The 12,089-nt window shown below is 36.4% G+C and overlaps 1 protein-coding gene across 1 annotated transcript in view; it reads right to left on the reverse strand.

The window, feature by feature from the left end:
* Positions 1–11,751, reverse strand: part of LOC131078484 (uncharacterized) — a 121,397-nt gene extending 109,646 nt beyond the window's left edge. Inside the window, exon 1 of the mRNA XM_058016190.2 lies at positions 11,325–11,751. Within this exon, the coding sequence (XP_057872173.2) occupies positions 11,325–11,593 (269 nt within the window). The 5' untranslated portion in view covers positions 11,594–11,751. The remainder of the gene's footprint in view (positions 1–11,324) is intronic.
* Between the last annotated feature and the right edge of the window lie 338 nt (positions 11,752–12,089).

Here is a 12,089-nt window from a genome sequence, read left to right on the forward strand (position 1 = left end):
CTAAAATCATCATTCTTTCAACTTGAAACTTCATTGCAAGGTAAAATCTCATCTCCCTTTGCCCTAGGAACAAGGTTTTAAGCCTGAGAAAGGTCAAAAGGTATACTTATAAGGAATTTTGCCCTGGACCCTTTGGAAGGGTCAGGAGCGAAATTTTCATTTTTGTCCAAAATCCTTCATTTTCAATGCTTTCAAGCCTTTCAAAGGCAATAAGAATGTCCAAGCTTCCTTCCAAGGTACCCTGCAAGTCAAAGATTAGCCAAACTTAAGATGAAATGTGCCTTGGGGAGATTTTTGCTCTAGGCCCCTAGGAAGGGTCAGGAGCGAAAATCTCATTCCTGGCTAAATTACTCATTTTTCAAGCTTCAAACCACTTCACAAGGCAAAATTAGATCATCATCCACATTAGGAGCAAGGTTCTTAATCCATTCAAGTCAAGAAGCAAGGTTTATGATGAATTTCGCTCTGGACCCTTTGGAAGGGTCAGGAGCGAAATTCCTAATCTTGGCCAAGATCCCGACTTCATTTTCACATTTCTTCATTCAAACAAGCGTTTTTGCCTTCATTCAAGCCTAGGAATGCATTAGTTCTAGGTTTTGGTCAAAGTAGAATGTCTTATGGAGAATTTCGCTCTGGACCCTTTGGAAGGGTTAGGAGCAAAATTCGCCTTGGACCCTTTGGAAGGGTCAGGAGCGAAATTTGACATATTGGACTCTCCGTCAGGATCATTTTATGGAATATAACATTTAAGTATAAGTATGTCACTTATACTTTAAGTTATATTCCATATATACTTTCAAGATGTTTGAGAGTGGTTTTGGACCTCCAAGAGTTATATTGCAAAATTTAGTTTTTGGAGGATTCTTCAGTTTTCCAGACTTAGTCAAATTTCAAGATCAGGACATTCCAGACATAGCCAAATTTCAGGATCAGGACATTCCAGACTTAGCCAAATTTCAAGGCATTTGAATATCAGGATGACATTTCAAACTTCATCACTCACCAACTCGACCTAGCTCGGACCTTCAAGAATGATATCCACTCACAAAGCAAGACACAATTAGCAACGAGAGCAAAACCAAGCCCTAAGGAAGACTCCCAAAGAAACCCTAATTCTGGGGCCCTGTGGACTCACCCTAGCTCAAGCAAAGCCTACCATCCTATTGATCCCCTGGCGACACTCAAAATGCAAAGGCTAACAAACAAACCCTAAACACCTAGAAAGCAAACCCTAGAAAGCAAAAAGAAGGGGTCCCCATTTGCAATGGGGCAATGTGTGAATACGTCACAACACATCCTCAACTGGCAAATTCTTCTATTGAATGATATGCTCGATGATTGTCCTATTTCACAACTTCTAAGTGTGTGTCTGAAGAATTATCTCTAGATACAAAATGATTCTTCATTCATTTAGCTCTAATAGTACTGTACATGTTGAGACATGTCAACCAATCACCTTCTTTAAATAGGAAATATAAAAAACTAGATGCATCTTTGTTGCTGGAGGCAACTCAAGCTTGTAGGCTACATTGCCCATCTTTTGAAGAATCTAGTATGGACCATAATATTTTGGTGACAACTTACAAATTGTTATTCTTTGTTTGTTGCTTTAGGGACATTTATTTATAAGGTTGCAATCTCAAGAAAAAACCAATCACCTACTTCAAGACTCTTTTCACTACAATGTTGGTCAATATATTGTTTAAATCTATTTTGTGCCATGGCCAAATTCTTCTTAAGTCCAAAAAGTGCTTGTTTTTGATGATTCATGTGGTCTTCCAAAGCTTGAATTCTTGGTGTCACCTTCAATGATAATGTGATGGATGGGGGATAGTATCCATATAATGTCACAAATGGTGACATTTTTCAACAATTCTGCTAGTGGTAGCCAATCTGCCCATTGAGATTGTTTATCTAAAATGAAACAACATAGATGCTCTTCCAAGCACTTATTGATGACCTCCAATTGCCCATCTGACTAAGGATGGCATAGAGTTGCAAGACAATTAAGTACTCAAACAAGACAATAAATATGACCAAAAGTTACTAGTAAAGATAGGATCTGATCACTAAAAATAACCCTTGGGGAAGCATGTAACTTTTGTATATTCTCCATAAATACTTTTGCCATTATATTTGTTGTAAAAAAATGGGATAATACAATAAAATGAGCATATTTGGTGAAGCGGTCCACCACTACCATGATGACACTCTTATCTTTAAATTTTGGAAGGCCTATGATGAAATTTATGGAGACCTATACCTACCAGTAACTAGAAATAACTGAGGGCTGCAAAAGACCAAGTGTCTTAACTGTCTCTCCTTTATTTCTTTGGTGTACCAAACATTTTGCCACAAATTTTTGAACATCACCTTTAAGCCCTTCCCAAAAGAAATCATACTCAATTCAATGATGTTTTCAAAAATGCTTAATGACCCCCAAAAGGAGAACCATGGAACTTTTCAAAATCTTGTGTTTGAGGGTGGAATTTTTGCATAGTTACAATCTCTCTTTATACCACAAAGAATCTCCCTTCACACAAAACTTATTTCAACTACTGGGATCATTTTGCAACTGTTGAATGAGACTCCTTGTAGCAACATCATTCTACTACTCTGCTTTGGCTTCTTCAACCCAATTTGCTTGCAAAATTGAAATGACACACTATAATGCCTCATTGTTCTCATCCTTCCAAGATAGTACATCAACCACAATTTTCCCCATCTCTTTCTTATAGACGATCTCAAAGTCATAACCGGATGTCCTAGTGACTCACTTTTGTTACTCTTTAGAAGATAATCTATGCTCCAAAATATATTTTATGCTACCATGATCTGTCCTAACTTTGAAGTGTCTATCTATTAGATATGGCCTCCACTATTTTGCTGCATGAAGAATAGCTACCATCTTCTTCTCATTAACTAGTTTGAGTTGGTTCTTACCTTCAATTGATGACTTCCAAAAGCAATAGACTTACCTTCCTGCATGAGAACTACTTCCATACCATTTCCTAAAGAATCACACTCCACCATAAAATCCTTGGTGAAGCCTAGAGTAGCTAGAACATGAGTGGTGCACATAGCCTCCTTTAATCTCTCAAATGTTGGATTAGCTAGCTCATTTCATTGAAAAGCATCCTTCTTTAATAGAGTTGTGAGGGGTGCTGCTATGCGGTCATAGTTCTTCACAAATCTTTCATAGTATCCAATGAGTCTTAGGAAACCCCTCAAGTTCTTAATGGTTTTAGGAATAGGCCACTCCATAATAGCCTTGATTTTGTTAGGATCAACATTTACTCCTTTGTGAGACACTATGACCCAAGTACTCCACCTCTTTGAGACCAAAAGCACACTTGGAAGGTTTAGCATTAAATCGGTGTTGTTTGAGAACTTGTTGCATGATCTACATGGTGCAAATGTTCTTAACTTCTTCCCATGCCTTGCTATAATTTAAAATATCATCAAAGGACACTAATACAAACTTCCTCAACAATGGCTTAAAGATGGAATACATCAAACTCTGAAATGTAGATGGAGCATTAGTAAGACCTAATGGCTTTACTAGAAACTCATAATGACCCTCACGAGTCCTAAATGCTATCTTGGAAACATTTTCTTCCTTAATTCTAATTTGGTCTAAATTGTCGATACAAGTATTCGTACATGTATCGGCACATGTATGAGTACACTAGTATGGCATTTTTTTTCTCTTGGACATGGTACGTTTGGGTACGCACGCGCGTGTGTGTGTACAAAAATTTAAGGACATATACAAAATTGTAAAACTAAATACATTTGATGGTATGATACTTCATCAATGATCAATGCCAAATGCCAAAATGTTAGTGATAAAGATAAATATTAAATGCCAATTGATAGTTCGGAATTTCAATATTATGTCATGCCATATAATATATATCATACATGTTTAGAGTCACAATTCAAATGAAAATCATTACAATTACAAAATTGACAATCAAAAATTATAATTGAATGAATGACTTTTGAATGTATAAGTCTGCAATAATCTATGTGAAAACCCTATCATTCTGTGCTCTTGGGCTTGAGTACTTAATACATGAATGACTATTGAATGTATAAGTCTGCAATAAATCTATGTGAAACCCCCATCATGTATGGAAGGAAGGAGGTGTAAGGAAGAGGGGAATCAGGAGGTTGCCATCTAAGTAGACCACCCTAGGGATGTCCATGTTGCCTGCCCCTAGGGCCAATAAGGCAAAGATCCACTCTTGGGCTTCGATAGGACAATCAAGAAACCCCCTTTATAACCTCCTCTCTGACTCTACAATGATGGCTATTGTCTTTAGGGGGTGAGACATGGATGGGGAAAGCAGGTACAAGCACCCCACTAAGTAGGCCACCCCGGTGGATGTCCATGTTGCCTGCCCACAGGGGCCAAGAGGGTGAGTGTTCACTCTTGGGCTTAGTGTGGAGATTGCTTTAGGCGGACCAATCATGTCTCTTCCCCCAAAACCCTAATGTGTTTGAATAATATTATAGATATCATATGAATGTCATGTGTTATTGTTTAACCCTAACAGTTGGAGGTATATATATGCATATGTTCCCTTGGTTATGGTTGCAAGATTCAAATCTAGGATCATATTATTTAAGAAGACATCTTTCTTGGTAAAGATGTAACCCTAACCCTAACTTGTTGCAATTGTGATTCTAGGGCAAAATTGGAAGGGGGACATTACAACACACTTTTTGAATGAATTGTGATTTTGAATTACACAATTTTTTGAAATAAACACAAGTTTGAAACATAATTCTGGAGTTTGACCATCAAAAATAACTAAAAAGAGTAAACTTAATATTTTTCATTCAAAATTGTATTCTCAACAAATAGCATGCATGGAAGTGGTGGGGATTTTGAAATTTTAGAATTTTCAAATTTGACAAGAGGATCTCTAGAAGGATTAGAGGAGAGATGATGCAGAGAGGCAACATGTCAAGCCCTCCTTATCATACAACCTTCATAAAGGAGAAGACAATAATAAAAAAACAAGGGTTTGGAGGAAAGTCATCAGAGATACTAACAAATAGGAAGCAAAAAAGAGTACCATGAACACATGTTAAAAAGCAATGGAGGTAAGCCGTACCCTTGGACTGGATAGAAAAAAAAAATTAGGAGACAATATTTTGATGCTTGCAAATAGGGAGCTTATCTTTGGAAGTAGGATTGATGCAAGAGCAGCTGGGGGCTTCAGCAATCAGCATCAACTAAACATATTTTTCTCTTTATTTGTGTTTGAAAATAAGGACCTGGGGCTCCTATGGTGCAAAAAATCTCTAGGAATTCACTTTTAAGCATTTAAATATTATTTATCATCTAATTTGGGCTATGCAGGTCAATGGTGGGTTACGACACCTCTTGGCGGTTACAAATGACAATCTAGAAAATGTGTACGAGCACCTATGATGCAACATAGATAAGGAATTACATGTAAAAGGCATTTTTGACTGGTCAAATCAGCCTTGGGAAATGGAATGCCACATTTGCATGTTGAAGGACACTGGGTCCACCTACCCATTTTTTGGCCAATGAATGAGATTCTCGTTAGTGGGGGGCTGTTTACAACATTAACTTATCTTCAATCTTGGAAGGTGGGATTCCTATTTGGAAAGGCCATTCTTGAGTATTCACTCTTTTGATTTGTGATGCCCCCGCCACGATACATCTACCACGTCTCCAAAAGGATAAGGTGATAAAATTTAGCTATGCAGAAAAAGGCCTTATTCATAAGGCTTCACTATTTTATATCAAGCCGACCACCACATAATGGGATCTTTCCCTTTAATCGGCAGACTTAACAAATCATTAAACTAAGATCACTAGTTATTGGCTGACTTCTCTTTGTACTGTGAAATATACAATGAAATACAATATAAAATCCTGTGCCAGCTGACCCTATCAATCCCTAGACAAACGCATATAAATATACTAATCACAAATATTAAGGAAAATATAAGGTAGAGAGGAGATGCTGCAATTCAATTAAGCATAAAGTGACGGTTAACAGAAAGGGACACCACCAATTAAAGAGATGTGACCACAGGAAAAGGCATGACCCTCCACAACGGAATAAGGAGGGGTATTTAATGCTGATTGATAGTAGAAGGGAAGGATCATAAAATCTACTAATCAGATATATCAATGGACAGGGCAATTAATCAGGAAGAAGCAAGTAGCTTCAGATTTAATAAGAATAATTGGCAGATTTATATATCTACCAGTATTGGGTATGATGCATAATGCATAGACTATGATCTTACTGATTTGTTATTTTGTCTTCCATGTAGGAATGAATGTAATTAACATATTATTGTTAATATATATATATATATGTATGTATATATATATGTATTGCTCTTATGATATTGAGCATATAAATTATATAGTAGATTCCTTAACACACACACACACACACACACATATATATATTGAGCATAATAAATTATATAGTAGATTCCTTAACACTTCATCCGACCAACCATCTCATAATGGAAGGTAGAATAGAATACATACAAGGGATGCAAGTAACACAAGGTTCCATTCAAGTAGAGCAACCCCAGCGGGTCCAGGAGGTCGAATGGCGGGTATCATTCTGTGCTCTTGGGCTTGATGGAAAAGAAAAAGCTCGAGGTGCCTTATATGATGTTCCAGGGGACTCCATAATGAGGATAGGTTGTTAGGGAAAGTATTATTGAATCCCATATGCACATTATGTAATTTACAATGATGATTAGGATTCTCTTATAATATTGCTGGTTATATGTTTCTTCATACTGATAACTAACCTGGTTTCAGGATCTAAATAAAGACTTAAAGTGGCAAGTTGCACTTCCTTAATATAATTCATACCTTATCGAGCAAAAAAATATATAATTCATACCTCATTTAGTGTTCTAGGGTAATCACAGAAGGGCACATTAAATGATTTTGGAATCCCAATTAGAGGAGGATAATTCCTGAAGATTGAAAGAGAGGTTAGCTTCTAGAAAAAATTAGTAGGACAAGAAGAAATGGTGTTCTTTGTTTGCAGGTTGCTAGGAAGCTCAATTAAGGAAACTGAGGAGTACTCAGTGTGTGTGTATTTGCAGGTGGTGGACTTGCAGAGTCGTTCATATGCATGTCTTTTTTGTAGGTTGAAATTGTTGAGTTGCAAGGGGAAACTCTATCAAAATTTTACCAGAGTTGGATAGTGGTGTTGCATTTCATTATGCAGGTCTTAGTATCTGTGTATCAAGCAAAAGCTTAAGTTAAAGTATAGAGAGGATGAATGGAGTATCTTGGGTTGGGAATTATTGATTAATGTCTCTAGTCCTTGGGGAAACTCTGTCAAAATTTCTAGAGAAACTTGTATTGCATAAGAAATTTCAAATTGTTTAAGGAAAGGAAAAGCTAATTCCATATTTGGGAGTTAAATCCTTCTAAAGAGATCATTTGCATGTATGAGAACCTTTGGTGTTGATGAATCACATAAGATTTATTTTTTGAAAATCTTGTTGTTAGCTTGACCCTGAAATATTGCATGTGACTACATTCAAATTATTGAACCTCTGTGGGTGTGTCTTGGGTGTTTGCTACAACAAAAGGCTGCCGTTCATTTGACCCCTTATTCTTGGCTACATCAACAATTATCCCTTCGAGAGGTAATCAATGGGCACAAGGCAACTGGTAAATTCAGGAGGACTAGAAGATCTGCTCATGTCCACAAAGGTAGTTTGCTTTTTGGCTGATGAAAATGATTGTGAAAGGATTTTCCACAAAGGTCCATGGTTCTTCTAGAATGCAGGTCTATTCATGGACTACTGGTACCTGGGATTTAAACCAAACAAGAGAATGCCATCAAAAGCCCCCATTTGGATCTGATTGTACATATTGGCACATGAATTCTGGATAGACTTGTTTTTGTGAGTATTGAGAATTTCATCAGTAGATCAATTCTAGCATCAAAGTCCACAAAAGACAGAGGGGTGTCCAATTATGCAAGTATATGTGGTGATATGGAACTGGATTGTTTCCTTCCAAGAGCATTAAGCTGCGATCTGACAGCATTGAATGGGTGAAACAGATGGACAACAAATGTATTCCCTGATGTTGTCGATCCTGCCATGAATATGGCCACCTGGTCCATGTTGCCCATCTGTCCTGAATAGCACGGCTGCCTCTAGAGACACAATAGCCAAAAAGAAAAATGTAGGCAAATAAGGAAGGATTCTAAAAGCTGCAAAATAAAGTATAATGGAAAAAGAAAAGGGAAAGAAATTGAAGCTAAAGAAAAGGCAAGTTAAGAAACATAAACTTTGAAAGACAGTGAAGTAAATCAAGTAAAGACAGTGAAGTAAATCAAGTAAAGGAAAATAAAAAAGATTCATACAAGATAGTCAAAACAATTACACTAAGTGAGAAAACAAAGTAGGTTTGCTAAAGAGGGAATACATTGCGATTCTACAAGAGGAATTTATCACAGAAATTCATGAGTAATCAAGTAAGAAGGTAAATCTTGATGATACTGCAATACACGGATACACTCAAATTGAAGAGAAACCAAGCAGAACAAGAAAATCCAAGGCTATGAAGAAGAAGAACCCAACCCTGTGTAGATGCCATGGAGAGGACACAAGAGCATGACGCCCAGAGTCTAATTTTCAAAGTTAAGTAAACTAAACTGCAGTCTACACTTGGGAAGAGAACCCCAAAGAAATACAAGAGGAAACAATACTGAAGAAAAAAATACAAAAGGGAACCATGGTTTGGATTGCCTCAAGTTTTCAATTTAACCCCAAAGATACTATGAGAAAGTATAATGTGAAAAATGATTGATATGGAATGGCTTGGGAGGAAAACAACGAGGAGGAAGGTCTGGAATGGCACTAAAGATGAGGAGATAACTTTGCAAAAGAGATAAACAAAAAAACTGGGAATAGCTGAAAAGCACTTTTGTAAACACCATGCAATGCACAAAGTGAAGAAAAGCTCGCAAGCAATGTGAAAAGCAAAAATAAATCTTGCATGAAATACAAAAAGCATGCATGCACTTGGTTTAGATTTCTCAATATGATTTTTAGTAAGAGAGTTTATTGCTTCAATTCAAGTAATATAAATATGATAAATACCTCTTGCTAGTATATTATGTACCCTTTATTCAAAAAAAAGAAAAATCTTATTCAAAATAATTGACACAAATTTATTCACACACAACTCTTTTGGCTCTTCTGGTAAATTCTAGGAATGTGCGTGGAAGCAGCTGGCAGCTACATCAGGTTGCATTATATCATTCAGACTCAATTTATGTTTCAATCTCAAGTCTGTTTATCCAATCTCGTAATTTACCATTCATTCTCTTTACTCATCCTATTCACAAGATGCTTTTATCTGTTATCTTGGTATAATAATTAGTACTTTCTTCTGCTGGATCTTGAAATTAATGAAGAAAAAATAGCAGTTTAACAGCTCCTCTTATTATTTGTACTAGTTCTATTCAGGAACAGTCAGCCAGAATATCAATCCCTATCATTCCTGAATTGTTGGATTAGTTTGCATGAATCTGTCTGTAGGTCAAATTCTGCTAAGTCTTGCAATGTTTCTATGTGATCATTTGCAAGGGGACCCTTAACAGAACTCCCTTTTCTTATCAAAAAGAGTCATAACTGCTCCAGATTCAATTCATAATGCTTGTAAGACAAGTAGTACCTGTATTTTGTTCTCCAATGGTATATTGAAACAGATATTAAAAAAATCAAATGACAAAATTAGTATTACAAATTTACAATGTCTTGAATGTCTGACCATATTTTAGTTGCCACAGATTTATACTGATGGCACTAATAATATATTAGTTTTTTTCTAAATAATAATAATATATTGGTTTATTTCCATCTTTTGCTTAGTAATATAATTAGACCATATTGATCTACAGAGTCAGAATATAATGTCTTATTTCCATCTTTGGATCTGTTTGTTTGCCTCTAGGTTCAGAAAGCCTTTAAAGCTATTGACACATTGGTTGTTCTGTATTGCTACAGTAGCACGTAGAGTGTATTTCCCTGTGCAGATGTGGGCAGGAATCCGGGTGATTTGCCTGAGACGTGAGATGTTACCTTCACATTTGTAATTGATGGTCTCGTCTACAGAAGTCACCTCCAAGACAATACGAGAGTGTTTCAAATGCCATCTTCAGATATATGGACTTGGACAGCAGCTCATTAAAAGCTTTACAATCAAAGTATGGGAATAGAGGTACTAAGCTTTCTTGAGGAGCATACAGGAAGTACTCCTGCATCTCCCAGAACATTGAAAGGCACTGAAATTGCAAATAGAAGTACAAACAAGATGGCATCCAGTGCCATGAACTCTCTATTTTATTTTTGTCTCTATGTTATATTTTACTTTACCCATCCTCCTCACCGAGTGGAAAGTATGAGGAATCCCAAAGTAGAGCCCTAGATTCAAATCCCCAAGGGAAATGATAGTGTTGAAAATGGGTAAAATAGCATATCCAACTCCCTGTGTGGCTAATAGACAAGGCCAGATGCAGGGACTGAGGGACTTTGACTGAAGAGATACCCCTTTGTTGTGGCATCTCAGCTAAAAGTTCCCCCTAAAAGAGCATTTATCAAATCACCAAAGAAAGCAGATACGAGCGGGAGCCCAAGGAGTTGTTGTGTAATGCTTATGGGAAGATTTGGGAAGATTCAAGCATTACCCACGTTCAAAACTCTTTTGAATGTAGTACATGCATAATCTACACCCAACACCTAATCAAATATGGCCCATAACCTCGCCCATGATTTAACAATTAAAAACAAATTCAATCATTTAGAGGATCATACTACAACCAATTCTGGGTACAGCATTGCCTTGCTCGTACTTGCTATGGTATTTTGTTGGCAATGCAGTTATCCTTACAGGATTTCCACTAAATCAGGCAACGCATTAAAAGCTTTTGAGTCCATGAGGCTATTATTATAGCCCATTATATAGTTTTGCAACACTTACCAAACTCTTGTTTATAATACACGTATCTTAATTCAAGAAAATTTGATAGAATACCATCCTAAATATTCCATTCGAAGTCTATTTAGGAGACCAAGGTTCAAACCCGGTGGACTGCCCGTGGATGCATGTCTCTATTTGGAAAGGGCTCCGGTTACTCTATTTTCAATATTCAAACCGTGAACGGTGACATCCAAATCAAATCTAGCCTTCAAGTTACAAATGTGGAAATCAGTATAATACTCAAGCAATTCCCATTTTAAAAAAATATTGAGTTCTGAAAGTTTCTTGTTCATACCTGAGAGGAGTTGGGGCATTCATGCATGCCTGTACCGTGGCCTTTATGCGCTGGGACTGTTGGCTGCCTGCACCAGATGAGGCTTTTGCAGGTTTTGCATTTTTCTTCCTCACTACGCTCTTCTTTTTAGGCTGAACTTTGCCCTTGGCTGTTGCAGCTCCTCTAGTTAACAGTGTTGGCTGATTCAATGGCTGCAACACTGGTGAGGTTAAATAATTCAGACAGTTTTTTGAAGCACTTGAGAGGCACTTCCTCCACAAAGATTCCATTGGTTACACAGGAGATTCAAACTATGCTGATCAACTCTGATTTAACTTTTGTCTACAAAATCTTGAGTACATTTGGCCATTTCAAGGTCTCTGTTGGGTTTTACAAGTATCCCAAAGAGGTCTGGAATTTGACGGCCACCCGTCCCAGTCATGATTTTTTTCTAATGGTTTCGTCATGGCAATGCCTTTCATTTGACGACAAATATTAATTGTTAAAAAAATATTTAATTTAGATAAAATATTAAAAATATTATTTTTTCTCCTACAGAATTTAATGATAAGTTTAAAAATTTTAATTTTAGTTGTTTACAATTTAAATGTCAAAAGAAGATAATTAAAATGTAGATGATGTTTCTTGAAAAAAAATGAAAATATTTGTATTCTCATTATTCATAACACACATATATGATATTTTATATAGAATGATAAATTGATAATATATAAAAAAAAATTAAATTTATATAAAAAATGTTATAAATAAATAAATTGACTAAGT

This window comes from Cryptomeria japonica, chromosome 7 (assembly GCF_030272615.1).
Source record: "Cryptomeria japonica chromosome 7, Sugi_1.0, whole genome shotgun sequence".
Taxonomy (NCBI): domain Eukaryota; kingdom Viridiplantae; phylum Streptophyta; class Pinopsida; order Cupressales; family Cupressaceae; genus Cryptomeria; species Cryptomeria japonica.